General features: G+C 33.5%; 3 protein-coding genes across 4 annotated transcripts in view; 2 read left to right on the forward strand and 1 right to left on the reverse strand.

The window, feature by feature from the left end:
- LOC108972695 (transmembrane protein 134) overlaps window positions 1–13,137 on the reverse strand; it is a 28,877-nt gene extending 15,740 nt beyond the window's left edge. Inside the window, exon 1 of the mRNA XM_018939411.1 lies at window positions 12,364–13,137. Coding sequence (XP_018794956.1) covers window positions 12,364–12,542 — 179 coding nt within the window. The 5' untranslated portion in view covers window positions 12,543–13,137. The remainder of the gene's footprint in view (window positions 1–12,363) is intronic.
- A 384-nt stretch (window positions 13,138–13,521) lies between these two features.
- Window positions 13,522–16,011, forward strand: LOC108972685 (HBS1-like protein). The gene is made up of 4 exons (XM_018939390.1): window positions 13,522–13,738; window positions 13,806–14,567; window positions 14,646–14,798; window positions 14,859–16,011. The coding sequence occupies exons 1-4, from the start codon at window positions 13,687–13,689 to the stop codon at window positions 15,941–15,943; spliced, it is 2,052 nt and encodes a 683-aa protein (XP_018794935.1). The 5' UTR covers window positions 13,522–13,686; the 3' UTR covers window positions 15,944–16,011.
- Window positions 16,012–17,186: 1,175 nt separating this feature from the next.
- On the forward strand, window positions 17,187–19,010 carry LOC108972690 (ras-like protein 3). Of its 2 annotated transcripts, XM_018939402.1 has the most exons (3): window positions 17,187–17,713; window positions 17,869–18,154; window positions 18,218–19,010. In XM_018939402.1, the coding sequence occupies exon 3, from the start codon at window positions 18,263–18,265 to the stop codon at window positions 18,815–18,817; it is 555 nt and encodes a 184-aa protein (XP_018794947.1). In that variant the 5' UTR covers window positions 17,187–17,713; window positions 17,869–18,154; window positions 18,218–18,262; the 3' UTR covers window positions 18,818–19,010. The 2 variants fall into 2 exon arrangements, with proteins under 2 accessions (XP_018794947.1, XP_018794946.1); XM_018939401.1 differs by having other exon boundaries at window positions 17,187–17,782; window positions 17,869–19,010.
- Window positions 19,011–25,427: the final 6,417 nt, after the last annotated feature.

The following is a 25,427-nucleotide window of genomic DNA, read 5'->3' on the forward strand; positions in this document are numbered from 1 at the left end:
ATATAAGTAGCATGCACATATACATATATGCATATATTCTTTGTTCTTTTACAGGTTTAACTGCACGCACTTCATATATCTACTGTCTCTTATACACATCTAGATGTGTATAAGAGACAGATATATATATATAAAATGTGGTTTGAAAATTAAAAATAAGGGTTTTCCAAAATATGTTTTAAAAAATATTTTGGCAAGTGTTCGTTGCGGTTGTCTCGAAAAAAATCCAGCAGAGAGGTCCAAAAAGACATATAAAGAAACAATCGTTATAATACTATATATTCAAAACAAAAAACGCTCATAGTATATAAAGAACAGACATTTCTTCTGATCTCTTGTTTTTATACCCTGAGCTGGATATACTAAGTTTAACACAAAGTTTGTAACACCCAGGAAGAAACATAGGTGACTCTAGAAACTGAGTTAATTTAGCCATGGCCGCCTGACCCATTGTAAAGCCTTTTCCATAGGGACGCTATAAAAAGTAGACCGATAGAAACAGCAAACGACGCCATACTTTTTCCCGCTCTTTTGACATTTCTCTTTAGTAAGGTTTGTCGTTTCATCATGGAAAGATATAGAATTCAACAACGAGTTAAAATTATTAAAATTAACTACTGAAATTCGCAGTCAGTGGCCTCAACTTTAAAAGCGCTACGTCCAAGTTATGATCGTCATAATCGTCCTGGTAGATCAACATTTGAGCGTCTAGTGGACAAATTTTAATTTACAGTCCCAGTACAAAATGTTCTCGTGCCAGTGAGACAATGAAGTGGTCGTAGTGTCGAGAATATTGCTGCCGCTAGCGCATGAATTGAGGAAGACTCACATCAGTGACTCACAAATCCTTCTCAAGCGTTGGGCATCTCTGTGACGATTTTTTCGAAAAGATCTTGGAATACATCCTTACAAGAACCCATTGGCGCAAGAACTGAAATCGCTTGACCACCAGAATCGTCTTATGTTCGAACTTGAAAATCATCCTGATTTTCACCGAAAAATCATCTTCAGCGATGAGACTCATTTCTGGCTGAATGGCTTCGTTAATAAGCAAAATATGCGTTAGTGGTTAGGCAGCAATCCACACGTACTCCATGAATTACCATTGCATTCCGAAAAAGTTACAGTTTGGTGGGATTTATGGGCCGGCTGCGTCACTGGGTTGTACTTCTTTAGTGATGATCAAGACCGACACGTTACTGTGAATCGGAATCGCTATTGCTGGTTGATAACCGAATGTTTTTGACACGAATACAATGTTATGGACTTGGACAATACGTGGTTCCAACATGACAATCGATTTATTGAAAACCAAATATTGGTCAATGTGTTATCTGATGAAATGGTCCAGTCAGTTGGCCGCCTCGGTCGTGCGATTTGACGCCGTAAGGTTATGTCGTGTGGGGCTATGTCAAGCCTGTGGTCTATGTCAACAAGCCAGCGACGATTGATGAACTTCGTACGAATATCGAACGTGTAATTGTAGCAGCATCGACTTTTTTTTTTTACTTAAAAAACGCTCTTATTGAAAACCGCGTTATATACATACATGATTTAAGAACCTATTTTTCAGAGTACGAAGCGGAAAACATATTCCTTTTTGTTTTTTATACCACCCTAATATATCCATATACATATATATTTATCATGTATACTCCGAATACTTGTCTGGCAGATTGTTTACATTCTTGGCTATTTGATTGGCCAGCAGCCATAAATACAGCACACGTCATGCATGACAGATCAAACGATGGCAGCGCCCGTCGAATGCATAGCCAATATGCATAGCAATTGCATTCGCCTCGCATAGATAGCTCTCGTATTTATTTTAAATTGTTTCGGAAAATTTCAATTTATACAACGAAAGTATATAAAAAAGGTAAGGGAAAAAATTTACATAAGTTCAGCTTTGCCAAGTGTCCATCGCGTGTTTATTTTATCAGCTTTGCTTTAAAATAGTAATCTAAAGAAAGCAAAGGTGTGCACAAGGCAAATCTATTATGAAGAAGCTCTCCAGTGAAATCAGTCGCATTTCCTAAAGGGTATGTAAATACATATGAATATATAATAAGCAGTTTATTATTTTTAGATACAAAGTCACATACACCGGTACAGACAAGCGCATAAATAATCGCACGTTCCACATATCGGATGTCTAGTGGCGGCGTCTTGGCACGCTCCACCTTCCTTCCGCGGTGTATAATGCACGCACACATATGCAATTTTGTATTTAGTTGCAAGTCTGACTACTTAATCGTTGCTCGATTGACTGCTAAGCTAAGTGCGACTCTTTGTATGCTTTTTTCTGCATTTGAGCATTTTACTTATCGAGCAGCCACCTTACCTTATTTATTTTATTTATATGGTTTTCTTATTGTATTCTTTTACTCGCCCGGAAATAAACGCAATTTGTAAGTTTTGATAGAAACTGTGAAATTTCGCATTCTGTTGTCATAACCGTAGAATTATTCTTATATAAGTAGCATGCACATATACATATATGCATATATNGTTTTGATAGAAACTGTGAAATTTCGCATTCTGTTGTCATAACCGTAGAATTATTCTTATATAAGTAGCATGCACATATACATATATGCATATATATATATATATATATAAATATATATATGTTAAGAAACATATATGGCGATAAATAATTTTACTGTAAACTATCCCTACATGACAAGTGTGTTTGATTTCATTCAATACATTTAGTATATATAATTATTTGTATGATATCGCCGTAAATATTTAATTCAAATATAAAAAGCTTATATATGTATACTTGTACATATGTACATTATATAATAGTAAAAAGCAGATGTGGCATACTTTAAAAAGAGCGTGAGCCTCTAAATTTGGCTTAATGCTTCCACAAGCTTCCGTTGAATTACATCGTATTTTTATACTCGAACGCAAAATGTTTCTCCAACTACTTATGTAACGTGATAGCGGGAGGAAAGTCCAGAATTCTAGCTGCTCTAAATTTGGTAAATTTAAATTTTTCAAATAAACTATTATTATAATAAAATCTCTTACTTGTTCAGTATAACCGTACTTTTAATAAACTTTTGAGAGGGTCGCTTGCTCTCACAGGAAAAGTTCTTCGAGAGTGTCGAACAATTAGCTGGGTTATATTTAGAAAAAAATGAAAAACAAGAAAAAATTTAACTTTGGCTACACCGAAGCTAATATACTCTTCAGAGGTGCATTTCATTTAGTATCTATGGTATCAGTTTATACGGAAGCTATGTGCTATAGTAATTCGATCTGAAAATTTTTTTCGGAGATTATATTTCTACCTTAAGCAGTAATCCATGTCAAATTTCGTGAAGATACCACGTCAAATTCGAAAGTTTTCCATACAAGCCCTTAATTCCGATCGTTCGGTTTGTATGGCAGCTATATGCTATAGTGAGCCGATCTGAACAATTTCTTCGGAGATTACATTGCTGTTTTAGAAAATAATCTGTACCGAATTTCGTGAATATATCTTGTCAAATATGAAAGTTTTTCATACAAGAATTTGATTCCGATCATTCAGTTTGTATGGCAGCTATACGTTATAGTGGTCCGATATCGGCAGTTCCGACATATGAGCAACTTCTTGAAGAGAAAATGACGTTTGTAAAATTTCAAAACGATATCTTAAAAACTGAGGGACTAGTTTGTAAATATACAGCCAGACGAACGGACAGACTCAGCTCAACATACTGATCATTTATGTATATATGGTATATACTTTACAGGGTCTCCGACGCTTCCTTCTTGGCTTCCTTCCTTCTACAAACTTCGTGACAAACTTAATATACCCTGTTCAGAGTATAAAAAAGAAATACGTTAATTTCGACTGCAATAAAGCTATAATACTGAATTTTTTATAAAGGGTGCTCCATTTTGAAGTTCCCTATTTTTTAAAGAAAAAACACAGAAACCTCAAATCTAATGGGGATAGTTTATTATCAATCGAAAGAACATTCTTTGGCTCGACTACGTCTCAGATGGTCTATCCGTTGAGTCCAATTTTCGATAACTCGTTCGAGCATTTAGACTGATAACTGGCGAATGACAGGCGTGATGTTTTGCTCCAAGACCTAAATTGAAGCGGCATTGTCGGCGACTTAAGGCATTACATATTTCCATAGGAAAAAGTCTAACGGTGTGATATCACACGACCTTGGTGGCCAATCGACCGACTCAAAATGTGAAAGTATCGGCTCATCGATGTGTTCTCTCAATGAATCCATTGATTGATGCGATGTGTGTGAAGTGACGCCGTCATGTTGAAGACAAAAGGATCAGAGATCATGAGCTTCAATTGCAGGTATCATATAGTCGGTTATCATGACGCGTTAATGGTCGCCATAGACGTTTACACCGGCATCTTTTTTGAATAAATATGAACCTATGATTCCACCGGCTTACAAACCACAATAAACCATTGTTTTTTCTAGATGAAATGGCAGCTCTGGAATGTCTTCAGGTGCTTGTTTACATAACCATTGAGCCAGAAATGAGCCTCAACACTAAACAAAATTTGGCTCGAAAACATCGGGTCTTCTTGGAACTTTTCAAGAGCGCATAGAGCGAAGCGATGTCGCTTGGAAAGCTCGAGTTTTTACACAAACTTTATTTCGTACGCTTTGAGTTTAAGATCTCGATGTAAAATGCGTCTAGTCGTACCTCATACCTCAGTCCGAGACTGATTGAGATTATAAATAAATCATCATTGGACCCAGCATGCAAGTAGTCCCCATATAACACTAACCACTCTTTGCATGCCCAACTAATCCCATACATCTTTCACCCCTCTCCCTATGGTTCGACCCCGTGGAAACAGCATATTTCCTGAACCTACAGTTGAAACATCTAAATACCATATCTGAACCATGCCATTCGAACGWGGACCAGATTACCATTACAACAACATAAATCATGGAAACATTTTTCTTTCCACTCAGAGGAGGAGACGGAATTGTCGCCCACACACGAATCGCTGTTATTCGTTTTAAAATTTGGTGCGTGGACATTACTAATTTGATATTATCTTTGTCTTTCTGTTAATATATTAGGTTGTCAAAAAAGTCTTGCGGTATTTTCGCTAGTTGGCGCTGAGAGCGCGTAGTTCTAGTTTTATTCGTCGCATCGGGTCATGCTATACCTTTTTGGAAAGCTCATTTCACGCGCTAATATGTATTTGATTGATTGTCGTTTCTTTTAATTCGTTCGTGAGTTATAGCGTCGCAAACATGGAGCAAAATAAAGAGAAAATACGGCATATTTTACAGTACTACTACAATAAAGGCAAAAATGCATTTGTGCAGTTTATGGACCCGATACAGTTTCCATTTCCACCGCAAAACGATGGTTTCTGGTGTAGAGGTGGTCGAAGATGCGCCACGCTCCGGAAGGCCTGTCGTCGAAAATTGCGATAAAATCGCTGAATTGGTCGAAAGAGACCGACATAGTAGCAGCTGTAGCATCGGTCTGGGCTGGGCATGAGTCATCAAAAAAAATGTTATGAACAATTGAAAATTCAATAAAAAAATACCGCAGGACTTTTTTAACAAGCTAATAATATGTATGATATCGGGTAATAAATGTGTTAGTGAAAATGTTATACATAGTAAGCTCTTTTGTCTAAATTGATAAAAAAAAACAAGCAGCCCACATAATATAAATAAGATCTTCACGAATAATGTTATCCAACTCTAATCCCCAAAACCTTTTAATTATCAAATGTTCATTCAAACTCTGCGCCTAACTAAGTGTGCAGTCGATTTTCCCCATATTAGCTGTTGTTACAAATTACGTAATTTTGAAAACTGACATAAGGTTGTGGAGAGATGAAAACTCATTCGCCTAGACAAGCCAGCGTTATTTCACATTAATGACATACATATGTATGTATGTATGTACAAACGTACAATATTACCGCATTTTACCACAAATAACCGGGGCAATTGATGAGCAGTTTAATATAAGGGGGGGTTCACATAACAAACGAAAGGTGCTTAAATGAAACTGAAGACCTAAAAGTGCGCTATGCTTGTGTATGACAGCACATATGTATGTACATATATATGAATTCACCTGAGGCAAGCCAATGACAATGAATGGGGAGAATGAATAATTCAACAAAATATAATAACGTAAAAAGCTTTACGAGTATAGTGAGTAAGTAATAAAAGTAATTTAGGCACCCTCAGACGTCGATAAATATAGTAAAAAAATATTTAGTTTAGCCACGGCACAACATAATTCATTTTATGTATTTGTATATTTATTTTGGACACAATAGCTCACAGTCTGCATGGGCTCTCGTCATTTTGGCGTATTGTTTGTTTTGCAAATCGGTAGCTTTTAGTATATATTATTGTAAATTGTTAATTGAAGCCATGTCCTTGAAGGTGGTCTTTGCAGTTACAGCAAAAATGCTCTTCTTTTTTTTGGCAATGTGATGCCAATTGGAGATTCCAAGCGAAGCCAGGTACTTCTCGATCTGATCTTTCAACGGAGTGGATTTGCATTCCACTTCCTCTGCTTCCCCCGGCTCTTAATGCGTCGCATACTTTCAGAGTTTGAGTATTTTCGTCCATTTGGACGACATGACTTAGCCAGCATAGCAACTGTCTCTTAATTCGCTATGCCAATGTCGTCGCATATCTCACTCGTTCCATCGCGGCCAATGTGCACTGGATAAATATTCCGTAGAACCTTTCTCTCCAGAACGTCGACTCATCCGATGTTGTCATCGTTCATGCCTCTGACCCTTGCAGCATGACGGGAATAATGAGTGACTTATAGAGTTCAGTTTTTGTTCGTCAGGAAAGGACTTTACTTCTCAATTTTATACTCGTCCGAAGTAGCACCTGTTGGCAAAAGTTTTATGCGTTGGAATACGAGGCTGACATTGTTGTTGCTGTTGTTATTGGTTACAAGATAGACGGAATTAAAGTGATGAAGGTTATGTTTTAATGATTTGATTTGTAAGACAACTCACAGATTGAGCAATCCATGCGTTATAAGTTGGAGGTTAGGGGAACGCATGACTCGACTTTATACATTTTTAGCACCAGGGCACACTATTACCAAAAAAGACGGTTTCGAAGTTATATTGTTTATCTTAGAGATTGATCGATATTTTCGGTAAAACATCAGTCATAGGGACTCAGGTCAACATGTTTGTCATCTGGGCGCTTTTGGACGTTGGTCGAGAACTTTTTGTGATATAGGATTTTGCCTCGAGATGAGCGGTCTTATATTAGCCCATTTTTATATCGGCGCCTATGAACTTTTCCCTACCATCTTATTTGTGAAATTGCTTCAGACGTACTCACTGAGTTAGTTATCGCAATTCTGGTGCCGAAACTTGCAGAATGTTGAAAAAGGCTTTCGGTGATAATTGTTTGTCGCGAGCAAGTATTTTTAATTGGTACAAATTATTCGAAGAGGGTCGAGAGAGCGTTGACGACGAACCACGTCAAGGAAGGTCGTCAACATCAATTGATGATCAATACGTCATTAAAATAAAGGAATTGGTGCTTGAGAATCGACGATTAATAGTCAGAGGCTTTACTAGTAACGTTGGAATATCGGAAGGAGCAGTGAAAACCATTTTGAAAGATCATTTGGCCCTAAGGAAAGTGAAAACACGATTATTGCCAAAATCGCTCAATTTTTCCAAAAAGCAACGTCGCGTTAATGTCTGTGAAACAATGTTTTTCGGCGATGAGTCTTGAAACTATTTCTTCTATTATCGGTGCACTCCGAGTATCTTCCGACCAGCCAAACTGTCAACAAGGGCACATTATGGGCCACCAACTCTTGATTTTTGCACCACGATAATGCACCGTCGCAAACTGCATTGATTCTTCGTGAGTTTTTCCGCCAAATTTTTAGCTTAATGAGACTTCTGGCTCTTCAGCAAACTCAAACGACCGCTCCGTGGAAACCGTTTTGAGTCAATTGAAGACATTTAAGTTAAGGAATTTATATGCAAGCATAAAAGAGAGATGTGCTAACCATGCTGTCTTATATGTATGTATATATATAAACGGCTCCCTCTATTTATCCCAAGGATTTTCCAGACATTTTTATGCCTTAATATCCCGTAAATGAGGAATGAACGATTGCAAACTGATTACAAAAAAAAAACGTGTTTTCGCCGAAAATCATTACCGTGGATTTTGTTTCGTACAATGTAAAACAAGCCGATTAAGTAATTATTTACTTTCAATTACTTTTTTTGTTTTTAGATATATATATTTAACAGAAATGACAAATTGAGACCCCCTCGTATTCATTCTTTAATTTTACCAAGTTTTGCCGTTGCAAAAAATATTTTGCTCATCAAAGTGTAAATATATACAGACAGATAATGCATACGACAAAAGTGTAAGTCATCTGTCACATTTATTGGATATTTTAATGATCGTCACTTCATTAAATAACAGTTGAGCCAGAGCTTAACGTTATCAGCAAATATTGATTTAAGAATCGATCTGCCGCTAGTTTATTTGCAATAAGCTAAACAAGTTTGCCTCTTCATAATTAACACGTACATATGTATGTATGTATGTATGTTTACGAATTTATATAGATCTAACAAGTGTTTGTTTGTTTAACAGTTTAAGCGTATTAACACATTAATCTATCAATGTACATATAATATCAATAATTAGCACATTTCTATGGAGACGGTCATAATTGCACATACATATGTATGTATGTACATATAGATGTGAACAAATCATTAATAATTGCTTTAAGTCAACAACAACAATTGGCATGATATGGAAATAAAATTATTAATTCACATTTTCGCCTTACGTATTAATTTCATATTTGCAATTTAATTGGCTTAAACTTAAGGAAGCTGAATAAAATAATATTTTTTTATTCGATGTCATAGGGAGTGAGTTATATGTGGATATGAAGATTTGTCCAGTTTCATGTTTTCTTAATGAGTACCTTTGAAACACCTCAATTTAATTTTATTGAATGAAACGTTTAATTAAAATAATCAAACTTTGTCGGGGGAATTTTTAAAGTTTGAAAAGCCAACTTTCTGAATATGTGATGGTTATTTTTGAGAAACAAAAATTTATATGTAAAATGAATAAAATCTTAAAAAAAGCGACCACTTAGATTTAAACTGCAGCGCCTGTCTTGAGGGAGGATGTTTTTTTTTTGTTAATCACTAACATTTGAGGGGGCAAGAGTTGAAAAAAAATTCAAAATTTTTTTAAAGCACCCTAATACTGCTGTTACACTTTTGTTCCAGTTTTAACTGCTTCTTTACAGGAAACTCCCCATCAAACTATAACAGCAGCAAGGAAAGGATTTGGGTTTGAATCCGTATAAAATTGTTCTCACTCAAGAACTGAAGCCATTGGACCACCGTAAACTTAGTGAATTGAAAAATCATCTTCTACGATGAGTCTCATTTTCATCTGAGTGGGGCTCTGAATAAAAAATATTGTCGATTCTGGTGGAGAAAATCAACAAATTATTCATGCACAACCATTACATACACCTAAAGTGACAGTTTGGTGTGGTTTTTGGTTCGGTGGAATCATCGCTTCGTCCTTCGTTGCAAGTGAAACTGGTGCCACTGCTACTGTCAATGGAGATCCGTATAGATCGATGATAGCCAACTTTTTATGACCGCGATAATTAACCAGTTGATCGACTTTCATGTGGAGATCTTCTCAAATAAGTCTTTTAATGAATCTGGTCGAAATATCCATTTTCCTTGACATATTTTTTTCAAGGAGGTTTCGGCATACAATTTATTATAAATAATAAAGGTACTTTTTTCTGTGAATTTTTACTTTGTAATAGAATTTATAGCAAGACTAAGTATGTCTGTATGTATGTCATATCTTGATTTCTTGACCGTGTTCGAATCAGTAAGAGCCCTTAGGGCTACCCACGTACGTGCATGTATGTATGTGCACTGAATATACATGATAATACAACAAGATGCTGAATGTCAATATTTCATATTGGAATTCTGACTGATCAAACAGTGCGGTATTTTACTACATACAAAAATAAGCAGTCAAAGTTTAAATGCATTTGTAAATCGATTTTTTTTAAACAGAAAAATGCAAAAACAAGTCTTAGTCAGGCTATTTTGTAATTAAATTGTAATACTCTAATAATTTTACTTGCAAATTTGAAAAATGTAACAGCAAAAATATTTGTAGTTGTAGCGTTAACTAAATACAAATGTGTGTATATATGTATATATTCGTACATACCAACGTTAAATAATACAACTTGTAATGGGATAATAAATCTGTGAGTAATAATCGGGTTTACAAGCCAGTACGAATGTACATACATTTTAAATGCGGCTCATGCTATCTACAAACGTATGTACATATATATATATGAATGTACGATCAATATCGATTGGGGTCGCGTGCGGTAACTGGAACAGTCCAGTTGTGCAATGGTGCTATTCAAAGTGCGACTATCGAAGAAAAAAAGACATTTGTATACAGCAGTTGAGATATAGGATTTTTTAATTGAGCTTTAAGTTTACCTAACTTTTTTTTTTAGATAATAAAGCGATATTCACATATTCAATATTGTAGAATTCACCATCCCACTCTGCTATAATTGTGTTTAATTTTAATATTATCCGCTCTACAATAATAAACACAGTAACAATCGACTTTCTTACTTGTTGATTAGACTTTGAATTTTTTCATTATCACCACGTGTGTTACTCATATTTATCGCCTTATCAAATTGATACCATTTGAACTATTTTATTTCCATCACACGCGTCTTATCAAACTATAAATAAGCTGTTTGTTTACAAACATTTGAAAATGGGTACTCTGCGGAAATACCAAACCGGCTTTTACTTTTTGTGTATCATCAAAGGAACAAGTTTTACCAACAAATTTATGAATAATAAATTGTTTTGAATTTTCTGTTAACTAAAAATTGAAAATTATTTGTACTGTTTGTATCTCTGGAAAATGCCCAACTGTTTCATTACAAAAAAAAAAAAAAAAAAAAAAAAAAAATTGTAATGAACGCAGTTACTCTAAAAGCTAAGAAGTTCAATTGGAATTATATGTATTTCCCACTGGGTGTGTAAATAGCGGTTTAAACTCGCAGCAACGCAAGCAACTGTGATAAAATTAGTAATGCAGTTCATTGAATACAACAGCGGAAAATATAACAGCGGTGTAATATGAAATACAAAAATAAATTGAAATAAATAATACTATGCTGCATGGCACAATGAAACCACTTCTATTGTTGTAATTGCTATTTTCCCCGCCGGCAAATCGGTAACGAAAATATTTACAAAACAATTGAAAACAATCATATTGACATTTAGAGCGACAAGCGCAAATGTATGTAACAATTAACGAATCATTGACACATTTTTGATTTTTTGCTTTCTTAATTCATTTTATTTCAGTTGCCTATGTACGTATTTATAGTTTCATACTTTTCTGTGGCTATTTTTCGTTATAATTGCTTCATTTGCATTGTATTGCCATTGTAAAAGCGTAAATGTGAGTGAACCCGCCGGATGGTCACTTGGGACATTTATGCGGACTACCGTTTTCACATTCAAACCCATGGTGACGTTGACGTTGGCAAGCGATTACAGGCAATCGTGAAGACTAAACTCGTGTGCTATTGGCACAATGAATGGATGTTCGCTAGTGATGCCTCGCATCATTTAGAGCAAAGTACAATTATTATATAATATATGTATACTTATATACATTGTATATATATGTATACATACATATGTATATACATATATATTTTGCCAAACAAATAGAAAAAATTGAAGATATGGTCTTCAAAGTGTTTAATTATAATTTACTTATCTACTTATTTTTATGATAAATTAATACATGACAACCCGTGAGCATTAGTGACAAATGTTTGTCTATAATTAAAATAATTAAAGTAAAAACCACACACTTGGGAATGGTGCGGGTTTTGTAAGATCATTTTATTAATTTATATTCCCCCACCATTGCTTAATATAACGCAGTCATGCTAATCAATTATTTGACTACTTAGAAGTAATCTTTGAACTGCGATCAAAATTGACAACAACAAAAAAATACAACTATTATGAATTGGAAATTAGAGAAATACATTTGAATTTAAAACGTAATTTGTGCGACATATGATTAAATAATATAATTTTTGTTTGTACATGTATTATAAATTGGTTGATAAGATTTACTGCTCTAAGCTTAATGTTAATGTTGATTCTGCAGCATTATTATTTCATCTTGTACATACTTTGTACTATAAATTTTACTTTATGTACATACATATGTTCATATATGTATATCCACTTACTTTGGATCCTGAATGCGAATGGATACATCATCGGTTGAACGTTGTTTTGCCCGCATAGGTGTTGATATCACGGTGGAACCATATACCCGTATTGCCTCGTCTGTCTCCTCTTCAAATGCATCGTGGATAGAGAAACGTTTCTCTTTGCCTTGACGATTGGAATTACTACTGTTCTGCATTATATTTAATTATTGCAAAAAATTTTGATAAGCTGAGCACAAATATAACAGCTTTATGACAACCGTGATTATTTGATTACTTGGCTAATTTGGATTTAAACCAATCAGCACTGAAACGATTTTACACACCTTTAGTGAAATCTCTTATTTTATCCTTTTTATTGGGGACAAGAATAAACCACTTTTATTGCACTTGACATCACTATTTATTTCACCATTTATAGTTTATATAAATATTTAGCATTTTAAAATAAAATACTTGATTTATTTTGCAAAAATCTGTGTATTTACTTCTTGTATTTAATCTTCAGCACATCTTTCTTTTTCTTCAATTCCTTTCCACTTTGAAATTTATGTACTCTTAAATTTTTCCAGCATATGCATCTTTCTGAAGATATGTTTTTTCATATAACAATCGGTACTTTTCAACCAGAAAATGAAACTCACGCACAATTTTTTTTTATTACAGAAGGTTACTTAATTATTTTCGTCACTTTTAAATGGTTGATAAAAAATATCGAATAAAATATACTTGCGACAACACCAATTCCTCGTTTGCTTTTGTTGCAAAGATTCGACTTCAATAACGAATTGATGTGAAAGATGAAATGCAACTGACAGTGAATATAAACTGCGCGACCAAAAAGAGTGTGCACAAGCCATGAATTATATCTTATCTATTTGCAAGCAATAATGAAACTACGAAAAGACGAAAATAAGCTTATTAGCTGACTTTTGCATTTTTTGATTCAGCTTACTAAATGCTAATTTTTCATTTCTGTTGACACACTTTTACTAAGTAAGTCGAAAAGTCAGCTTTTATTGAATTTAAAGCTAAACGAACCAATTATACCGAGAAATCCCAATTTTATACAATTTAGAAGTTCTTACACTATATTATTGTTACAATTTTTCCAGCCGGCCCGGTTTAGAAAAGCTTATGCAACTCTGTGTCAAATCAACCGGCAACACTATTATCTGTCAGCTGTGTAGCATGCCAATAATTCTGCAGGTATTCGATTTTAGATTTGTTTTCGATGTGATGGCAAAATTTCACAAATTTTTTTAATTATTTATTGTTGCTTGACACAGAAGATATTGTGAAATTTTAATAGTGACTGAGTAATAAAAGACTTGCATCACAATGTCGCGACACAGAATAGTGCGGGCTATGGATTACAACGACGAGTATGATGGTAAGTATGGTGTTAAACTAAATTTATTTGTTGTGAACCAATTCACTTTGAATTTAATTAATTTTAGGTTACGACGATGTCTACGGCACATCTGTTGATGACGATAGTTGCATATCGCCAACAGATGCGCAATGGCTATATGACAGAGCTCGTGGCCAACACAGTATGTCGGCCTTTATTAAAAATAATAAAGATATTGAAGAGGAGGAGGAAACATTGGAAGATAGTTTCACTTATGAGAAAGATCGACGAGACTCAGATAATTTTCAAATGCCAATATTAAATGATGTTGACAAAGCGAAGCTTACATCTTGCATTGATGAAGTACGCAACGTTGTTGGAGATCAAATATCGGAACGACGAATCGTAGAAACTTCAATTAATTTCGGTTTTGATATAACAAAAATACTCGACGATATTCTAAATAATGAATGTGACAGCAAACCTAAGCGGCATAAAGCCGTTAGTGGGAGTAGCACGTCAAAAAATCAAACGCTACAGCCCACTACGTCGTCTGCAACAAAACAAAAAACACCTGATCGTGAAGTACCTCCCAGCATAAATATACCACCTACAATCAAAGTCACTGCCCAACCATTAAGTGAAAGGGACATACGCCGTGGTTTTGAAGTTAATTCGCCACAGCAGCAACTGTCACCAGCCGTGTCTGGAAGGAATACCCCTATAGATGAAGATATGAATAAAACGGTAGTATCCATTAAGATATCTAAAGAACAAGCTCAGCGCGATGCTCAAAAACTTTACGCTCAGGAAAGAGGAGAACAAAAGGCTCATTTTCACATGATTGTCATTGGGCATGTGGATGCAGGTAAGTACACATTTTCCAGTAACTTATTGGTATATCGTACTAACATATACTAAAATGATTTCTTGTTATCCTTCATAGGTAAAAGTACATTAATGGGCCATTTACTTGTTGATACCGGATATGTTTCACAAAGAGTAATGCACAAGCATGAACAAGAATCAAAGAAAATGGGTAAACAAAGTTTTATGTACGCATGGGTTTTGGATGAAACCGGTGAAGAACGATCAAGAGGTATGGTTACATAATGTTAAATTAATTGTTAAATGATAACTAAGTAATTGAATCTTTTAGGAATTACTATGGATGTCGGATATTCACGTATAGAGACCGAGACAAAAGTAGTTACACTATTGGATGCTCCTGGTCACAAAGACTTTATACCAAATATGATTTCTGGTGCTACTCAAGCCGATGTTGCTCTCTTGGTAGTAGACGCATCGCGTGGAGAATTTGAAGCGGGATTTGAACAAGGTGGACAAACACGAGAGCATGCATTACTTGTTCGTTCATTAGGTGTAAATCAATTGGGGGTGGTTATTAATAAGTTAGACATGGTTGACTGGTCAAAAGAACGATTCGATGAAATTGTTGGAAAATTGAAAATTTTTCTAAGGCAAGCTGGCTTCAAAGAATCGGATGTTACATTCATACCCTGTTCGGGTCTTAGTGGTGAAAATTTATCAAAACCGGCACAAGCGCCTGCTTTAAAAGCATGGTACAAAGGACCACATTTGTTAAGTGTAATAGATAATTTTAAACTACCAGAAAGATCAATAGACCGTCCTTTACGTATGTCTGTGTCCGATATCTATAAGGGCACCGGTTCCGGTTTTTGTATATCAGGACGTATTGAGACGGGTGTACTTAGCGTTAATGACCGTGTGTTAGTTGGTGCTAGTCGCGAACAAGCTCAAGCCAAAGCATTACAAATCGACGAAATTCCACAAACAAATGCTTTTGCAGGAGATCAGGTATCAGTGACATTGTCTGGAGTCGATATGTCGACAGTGTCTGTAGGATCCATTATTTGCGATCCACAAAACCCTATTCCGGTGACAAATCGTTTCCAGGCTCGTATACTTGTGTTTAATGTTACAGTGCCAATAACTATTGGTTATCCTGTGCTGTTCCATTATCAGTCACTCATCGAGCCAGCTGTTCTTAGTAAATTACAAGCGCAATTACATAAAAGCACTGGAGAAACTATCAAGAAAAAGCCTCGCGTTCTCGGTAATAACACGTGTGCTTTAGTAGAAATAGAAACAACAAGGCCCATATGCATAGAACGGTATGCGGATTTTAAAGAATTGGGGCGCTTCATGTTACGAGTGGGAGGGGTCACCATTGCGGCAGGTATGGTCACTAAAATACGCTAATCTTAAGGCCTTTAAAATGTGAATAATATGTAATAAATTTATCTACAATATTTTGAGGTGCAAATCAATTACTCGTTTCATTTAATAAAATTTAAAATATATGTTTTGCAAAAACAACGCGAAATCAGAATATTGAATGATACCATTGCAATTGAACCAATTAGTGCTACTACAATAATATCAAAAGGCCATTTTTCAGGGGCTTGTGCGAAATATTACATATTTTAAAGTATCGGGTGATTTTTTTGAGGTTAGGATTTTCATGCATTAGTATTTGACAGATCACGTGGGATATCAGACATGGTGTCAAAGAGAAAGATGCTCAGTATGCTTTGACATTTCATCATGAATAGACTTACTAACGAGCAACGCTTGCAAATCATTGAATTTTATTACCAAAATCAGTGTTCGGTTCGAAATGTGTTTCGCGCTTTACGTCCGATTTATGGTCTACATAATCGACCAAGTGAGCAAACAATTAATGCGATTGTGACCAAGTTTCGCACTCAGTTTACTTTATTGGACATTAAACCTGTCTCTTATACACATCTAGATGTGTATAAGAGACAGGGGCTACGTCAAGTCTAAAGTCTACAGAAATAAGCCAGCAACTATTCCAGCTTTGGAAGACAACATTTCCGAAGAAATTCGGGCTATTCCGGCCGAAATGCTCGAAAAAGTTGCCCAAAATTGGACTTTCCGAATGGACCACCTAAGACGCAGCCGCGGTCAACATTTAAATGAAATTATCTTCAAAAAGTAAATGTCATGAACCAATCTAACGTTTCAAATAAAGAACCGATGAGATTTTGCAAATTTTATGCGTTTTTTTTTTTAAAAAAGTTATCAAGCTCTTAAAAAATCACCCGATATTTTTTTTATTAATAATTAGTTAGAATGTTACTACAATGCGTATTAGCGCTTAGACAGTTATGGTAAATACATATAATTCATAATGAAGTATTGAGAACGCATATGTAAACAGTGGAAGTTAAAAAAAAAAAAATTAAGTACTAATAATATTAGGATAATAAAATAAGCATGTAACCTCCTCTACCGTGATGTAACTTTAAAGAACAATAAATATAGACTAATAAATTTTCAGTAACCAGTTACTAAATTCCAGTGGTGTAAAAATTTGATTTTTTATCAACTATTGATTAATTTGAATAAGACGATTAATTTATCGATATCTTTATCTACTCGTTACTTTTATGCTGTCAATTTTCTAGTCGTTAACCGTTGCAACCTTGCTCTAGTTGTGACGCGTCGTGCAAAGGTACAGAAAAATTTGTGGTCGTTTTCGGTGATTTTTCTCAATAAAAGTTTTAATCCTGCACAATAATTGTTTTTTAAACTGTTGCCAATATAATTGTGGTTCGTTGGCACAGTGTGTGGAGAGAAATCTTGATAAATTAAGCCGAACTGTCTAAAAACTACGCAGAAATTGTTTCTTCACATTCCATTTTGTGCTCGATATTCGGAGCAGGTCAATTGATTCGTTAGTTTGGACCGAATTTTTAGACACCATAGTTAATCGAAAGCAAGACGGTGAATTTAGAACCAAAGGCGGTCGTTGAAACATAGAATGAACAAATAGGGAGAAGCAGCAGAAAAATCAGACAAACGCCTCAGCTTGATAGCAACAGCGAAACGGTGCAGAGAGGCGCAGTCACGGAATTTGAGTGAAGTTATAGCTGTAGAGGAGGTGCAACCGCAACGTAATCGCTAACGACAACAGCAACGGCAACAGCGGCTGGAAGAAAGAAGGTAAAATAGAAGGGACAAAATGAGTCATATTAATATGATGAAGTTGAAGTTGAGCCTAAAATAGAGATTGTGAGTTTATTAATTGAACATCCAGAAACAAATTTGTTTAATTAATTCACACCCTTATTTTTTTTCTTCTTTGCATGATAAAATAGTTGTTACATTTTGGATAGTGCTTCCAGTTTTGGGTTTCCAATAAAGAAGAAAAAATAATCCGAAAAAGTGATAACTAAACGAGCTAAGTGAAAAAAAGCAAGATCATTAAAAAGAAACAAAGTTCAGTAACGAAAAACGGGCATATCCAAAATTACAATAGACACTACAAGAAAAAGCTACGGCAATAACTCGCTAAAAGAGAAGTAGCTTAAATTGTTGATCGCAATAGCATAAAATCAGTGTAAATCCACCAACATAAAGCGTTTACGCCAACAAAGGAAATACGTAATTACGTTATCACTTGTAGTGAAAGACCATATATAAATTGTCGTTTTATTCCTTATTCAGTAAACATAAAAAACCAAGTAATACGTCCACCCCTTCACTGACAATATGCGTGAATATAAAATTGTTGTCTTGGGTAGCGGAGGTGTAGGCAAATCGGCACTGACCGTGCAGTTCGTGCAAGGTATATTCGTAGAAAAATATGATCCCACAATTGAGGACAGTTATCGCAAACAGGTGGAAGTGGATGGGCAACAATGCATGTTGGAAATACTGGACACGGCTGGTACAGAACAATTTACTGCTATGCGTGATCTCTACATGAAAAATGGCCAAGGCTTTGTTCTCGTATATTCGATAACAGCACAATCAACATTCAATGATCTGCAAGATTTGCGAGAACAAATATTGCGTGTGAAAGATACAGATGACGTACCAATGGTGCTAGTAGGTAACAAATGCGATTTGGAAGATGAGCGCGTGGTAGGAAAAGAACTGGGTAAAAGTCTGGCTACACAATTTAACTGCGCCTTCATGGAAACATCAGCCAAAGCTAAAGTAAATGTCAATGATATTTTCTATGATCTGGTCAGGCAGATCAATAAAAAGTCACCCGAGAAGAAACAGAAGAAACCTAAAAAATCCTTATGTGTTCTGCTATAAGACTACAATTTTAAAACAAATATATAAAAGATATGGTATTGATTGAAACAAATAAATAAACAAATAGTGAGGATAAAAAAATGTTTGAGTACCAAGGATAAAATTGCGAAAAACATTGCTGTTATATGTGGGGGTTTTCTAAAGTCCGCTATCCTTCTCGCTGTCTCTTTAGATATACATATAGAAATAAAAACTGGAATACATACATATGTACTTGTAATGATGATAGACAAACAAAAAATTAATAAAAAATTATATTCAATTTAGGCGAAATTTTGAAATGCCAAGTTTATTTTGTTGTATTAAAATGAAATAAGTTTGTATTATTTTATCTTAAAATTAAACTTTTTATATGAAACCAAACGGCAAGTCTAAGCGCAAACATTTAATGTCATTTAAGTGAAACTCCATGTGAAAGTAAAGCAGTAAGAAAACAAATAAGCCGCATTGTCAAAATCATTCAAACCGTTTATACAATTTACAAAGATACTACTTTGCTACTATTTTACAAATTTACAAAATATCTATAACTAAGAAAAAAAGAAACGTATAGTTTTGAATTAACACGCTTGTAAGTTAATATGAATGATATGTATGTATATTACGGTATCAGTAAAGTCAAAACGATTTCTCACACTCTTTCTTTAAGGCATAAACAAATCGGGGTAAATATGTTATATTTTATTTTCACACAAAATGATTCTACGGTTGTGAGTTTTTCATAATCATTTAATACCTCCGATTATAATTGCTCCAAAACTTAAATTTCCACTTTATTCATAGATGTTCTTTAAATTTCATCGTAAAAAATATGTATTTTATGTTAAAAGTAATATATTATTAGCCATAACTGAAATGCGTAGGCCAAATCGTAATAGTTGAAATAACCGTTTTGACTTAAAAAAAGAAACCTAAGCAAAGGAAATGCCAAGCAAATAACTAAAACATAAATTATTGGAAATATAAAAGAAACGGAAATGTTGAGAAAATAAGAATTTTTGCCATTTAAGGCACATAGTTGTATGTACAATTCATATAGACCAGACCAGCACATTTATTGCTAGTCTCTTCTATCAATTTCATTTTTTTCCATTTATTAATGTTTATATAGAAATAATGTAATAGCACTGTCAGAAAGACAAAACGATTCCCATGTGCCCTATAAATAATGAAAAATCATTAGTAATCAGATTATCGTACTCATACATTATGTAGTTGAACCACCTTACATCAAGAGATCAGAATATTATCCATGACGAAATGAAATGCATATTGCGATTACTAGACCAACGAGCCCTTCACCAAACAATCAAAATATAAAAATCCGTTAGTTACCACTTTTCATTGATAAATTATTTGATAAAAAATTTAATGTTTTCTAGCATTATGAACAATTGTATAAATTTAATGAAAAGTTGCAAAAAAGGTTAAATGCAAAAATATTAATTAACAACAAAATCATTTGGATAAATGATTGAAATGGTAAAGACTTAAAACCCGCTAAATTAAAATTAAAATTTTTCATTATATCGTGGTATTTACAACACCCAGCAACAATGAACAATGTATAATGACCTAAAATTTGTGAGCGGTATAAATAAAATTAAACAATGCAATCGCAACAAAATAATATAAAATAATAGAAACAAGTGCATAAACCATAAATCAAAGTGTAACAAAAAATAATAAGAAATAGATTTATTGTCTTCTAAATATTAATTAAATGTATTACGTTTACATATAATAATAAAACAAAAAAATTGAAAACATTAAACATGAGGAAGTCATATCATTATTTAGCTTACAGCGGATAGGAAGTTTAATAGTTTTTTTTTAACTGTGGAAATTTTTTATGTGTGCATAAAGGAATTTAAATATTGATAGTGTTTCCTTGCCAAATGGCACATTTTCAAGGTCTAAATAGAAATAATCATCGACGTCATTTTTAAAACTGTCGGCTTATGTAACTGGAACGGCCCGGATTTTTAACTCGCTAAAGAATGTCCGTCCGCCATCATTTCTCAAAAGCATTTTTTGCAATTTTTTCTGTTGCTACAACAACCATAAGCTGGAATTTGTTGAAATCGCTGGAACGTTTTTAAGAATTTTGTTGAATTATTGTATGCGTCAGTACAAAGTTTCGTTTAAGTCGCCTGAGTAATTTCAGTATTTTGATGTTGCCAAAAAAAAAAAAAAATATTGCTCTCATTACTGTGTTAGTGACACAAATACATAAAGATGTGTATATACGCCCTACTTACATTTGTACATTCCAGTAAATTGAACTAATAAAGTTTTAGATTAGCGACTACATTGCTATTTCCAAAGTCACCGCCATTAGCTAATTTGTTGAGCCCGAAAAGCAGCCCGCAGCCGAAGCATATGTCATACCGCAGCTATTAAGTACCAAGCATGGCCATATTCTCGGCTTATGTTAGTGTTGGTATGTATGCGTTTATGTCAGCATGCTACTATATCAGCAAGCAAGCCGGCCGGTATATTACAGCCATTGAGGGTAGGGCATGAGCACTTGTAGAAATGGTATAAAAAGGCAGAAACTTAATACAACGGTCTTTGTGGAGAAGAATTGTAGTAAGGAATACACTTTGCTATTGTTGACAACGGTCGTTGCCACTGTTTGAGACATTGTCGTAATTATCAGCATAATATATAGCCTTAGGTCATTGCAGGCACTATAAATACGAGAGTGTGTAAGTATGTCTTATAAATATGTTGTTATAAAAATATAAATAAATATTTTCAGCGGAGTAGGTTCAAAACATACAAGTAAAACTAAAGCTTAATCCATTTAACACAATCGAGAGGCGAATTTATTTAATTGAACCTGCTATCAAATTTGTGGAACTCATAACGAATTGAAGGCGTTTCAAAATTCCAGTGGCGTTCGTAACCAAAGCATATCAAAATAAAATACATACACATAGCTTTGTGTGAATGTATGTACATGTACATGTGCTTAGATATGTATGTAAGTATCCAACGTTAAAGAGTCTACGCTCACATGTTATTAAATACATATGTATGTAAGTACAATTATTTCGAGTGAACTTTCCCAATAATTCCGATTGGTGGCGGAGCATTGGAGCCATTTCTGGAGTGACAGCAATAAAGTAAGATTAATGTAATGCATGTGTTTGAGTATATACATACATATATACATTTCATTTTGAACGAATTTGTGGTCACATCGGTGGTGCAATGAATAACTAAAAGACAAGTTTCAAATTCGTCAAACGGAAATGTGTGTGAATGAAACGTGGGAAGACAATTACATACATTCAAAGAAATTGCGGATGTAAACATGACGAGACAATGTAGGAAAACTACTACTTCGCACAGCGAATAGCAAAGTTCATGTACTGCTTGTCTGCTATGCAGATATGTAAATATGCAAACAAAGAGATTTACTATATTTAGAATTAATCAAGTAATAACAAAACAAAATCTTTCAATGGTTATCTACGCGAATATGTAGATTTTTATGTTACATTTGTGCATATATTTAAAACGACACGTTCAGTAAGTAAATAGTAAATAAATAAATTGAAAATCGTACTAATAATACTAAAGATGCAATATGGCGCCACTACTTTGGTGTATATTTATTAAAAAGCTAGCTGTTCCTTACGAATCAATTTATTTATTTATTCTAAAAATAAGAGAAAAAAACGGTCACTTACGTTACACTGATGCTATAACACTCTTCACAGGTTCAGTTTTTCTTAATTTCAATCGGTCAGTTTGTATGGCAGTTACATACATACCAGATTTGCTACAACGTTCCAATGTGAACGGAGATTGCATTGTTGCTTTGAAGAATAAACCATGCCACTGTTCGTGAAGTTAACTTGTCAAATAATTGAGTTTTTCATAAAATAACTTGATTTTGTTCGCTCAGGTTGTATAGAATTTATATGCTCTAGTGATCTGATCTGAACTATTTCTTCGGAGATCGCACTAACTTTCCATACATGCACTTGGATCCGATTATTCGGTTTGTATGACAGTTATAAGCCGTAGTTATACGATATCGGCAATCATCTCCCGCTTTTAACAGAGGAAATGTGTAAAATTCTGTATCGAATAAAAAGAGGAACTACATACATAGTTCGCATAAATATAGACATGTGGACGAACGGGCGGGCGACCAACAATTGGACAAATCGTATCGCGCGAACCCTAGGAATGAATACTAAAGAAGAAGAGTTTGTTTTAAGTTTTCTTTACATTTATTCATGTCTGGTAAAGTTTATTTATACATGCATGCATACGTAATTAGTTTTAACTATGATTAGTTTTTAGTTATTGGTTTTTACATTATATACTTTTTTCATAATTTACTTTGTTAGTATTAAGCATTTTCCATGATACAATTAAATGCTTTATGCAGACAGAAAAGTGTGTCTTTTCACTTGCCACTAATTGCTGCACTTTCTACGCTTCACTATCTTTAACAAAATATTCCATTTTCATCCTACATACAAAGGCATTGAGCTAAATTACGAATTGTGTAGGTATTAGTATGCTGAAATTATGTAATTAAATTACGCATATTCTGTACTTTTAAACTTTGTACATTGAGTTTGGTTCAACTTTAGTTATTTCGTAGAATTTGAGTAGTACACATTTGAAAATTGAAATACCGTTACACGTTCGTTATAACTAAATAGTTATATCAGAAATTTGTATTTAAATATTTTTCCAGCAAAAATCGAGGAATAAATAAAAAATATATTATTTACTTGTTTTCGCCTTTTAACAGTTTAGAAACATTTTGTAATATTAATTTTGAGAAGAAATTCGTTTTTTATAAATCAATTAATCTTTTATATTATTTAATAAGTTTTACACTTAGTTTTTTAAGCAATTTTACTACATTGATTTAATTTTTATATTTTTATTTTAATTTTAAAACATTGAAGTAGGCTGAAGGGATAAAATGTTCAATCCGATTTCTCGTGAAAATATTTTGTACATGTAAAACATTTTGCTGCATTGCCGTTGTTGAATGATATATCTAATAAACTAATATTTGGCACAATATGTACAATATGATATGCATTTTTAGTAGCAAATAATGAAATCATTTAATTTCTTTAAGCTTCTTATTTCGCACTCAATATTTAGAGTAGCATAACCATAATTCAATTACAGGAGGTTGTGTCAATAGCACAAAAACAATAAAAATTGTAAAAAGTGTGGATACATAGTGTCAAAATATGCCGTTTTCTTTTATATTGTTTTGTTTTTACGAATCAAAAATAATTTGTTAAAAAATTTCCAGCAATAAAAAAAGAGTTTTTTGTGTGATAACTCAATACGAATATATTTTAAATAACACAATATAATCAAAATTAAAACGGATAATGCATGAGAAAAATAAAAAAAGTGATTTCGAAATTATGAATACAAAGACTTCTTTCGCAAGAGTAAGCACGCTCTGCAGCAACAGGACCTTTTATAATTGAATCATAAGCATAACACAAAAATATATAAAACAATTTTTCGTTTTTCATTCCTTGTGCTCATTTTATTTAGGTATTGCGAGCAAAATGAAAACACTGACTTTTTTTCAACAAAGTTAAAAGTGAATTAAAAAAAGATTTAAGTATTCAGTTTCCATTATATAATGGTAGTGTTTTCTTGGCTAAAATTCTTCTTCTTATTTAAAATTGTTAGTTTTGATTTTTTTATAAATGGAATTGTGACTAGCGTTATTGCTAAAAATTAGGCAATATATTTTATAGTTACTTAGTATATTATAGTATTATATATATTGCATACATATTCGCTTTATACCGAAGATTCATGGGATATCAGCCATACTGTGGCTTTAGAGTATAATTTTTCAGCTTTAAATGTGAAATTGCATATATGTATTTGTGTTTGTATATGTATATGGCATATATCATATCTTTGGAAGTTTGTCTTCAGACTGGAGAAAACCCAAATAGTTGAAAATTTAAATTTTTGCTACTAATTTTTAAATATGACATTATAATTAACATTTATTAATGGACTTGTACATTACTTTGATATCAAGAGAATATACTCTTTCATTATTTATACACAAGTTTTTAAGTTTACTGTAATATTTAGATTATAATTATGTATATATTGTGGATATATGTATGTATGGATGTAAGTATATACATACGATTTTCATTTTCTTTATGTGTGTAGGTGTTCATGATGTATATTTTCAGTCCGATCCAACATTTTTCTTTACAAACTAACATAATAGGCCCAAACGCAGCATCAAGATAAATATTCTTTTTTTTTTTTTTCAATAATAACTCTTGTGTTGTTATGAGATTCATATTGAACTATAGGAAGCAAACGTGTGCCTGCATCTCCACATTCCACAACAAAAGGAAAATTATATTAACCATCACAAAATTATATAGTGTAGTGCACTTAAAGCAAATTTAATAGCTAAAAAATAAAAAATCTATAACAATTTTATTGCATTTTGCAGAAAAAAAACAAAAAAATAAATGCATTTACAATATACACATTTTAATACCACTTTTCAGTGAAATAACAAACAACAATCAGCCTTCGCAAATCTAAAACCAATTACAATGGC

Source organism: Bactrocera latifrons, unplaced genomic scaffold (assembly GCF_001853355.1).
Source record: "Bactrocera latifrons isolate USDA-ARS-PBARC rearing strain unplaced genomic scaffold, ASM185335v1 scaffold_416, whole genome shotgun sequence".
Classification (NCBI taxonomy): domain Eukaryota; kingdom Metazoa; phylum Arthropoda; class Insecta; order Diptera; family Tephritidae; genus Bactrocera; species Bactrocera latifrons.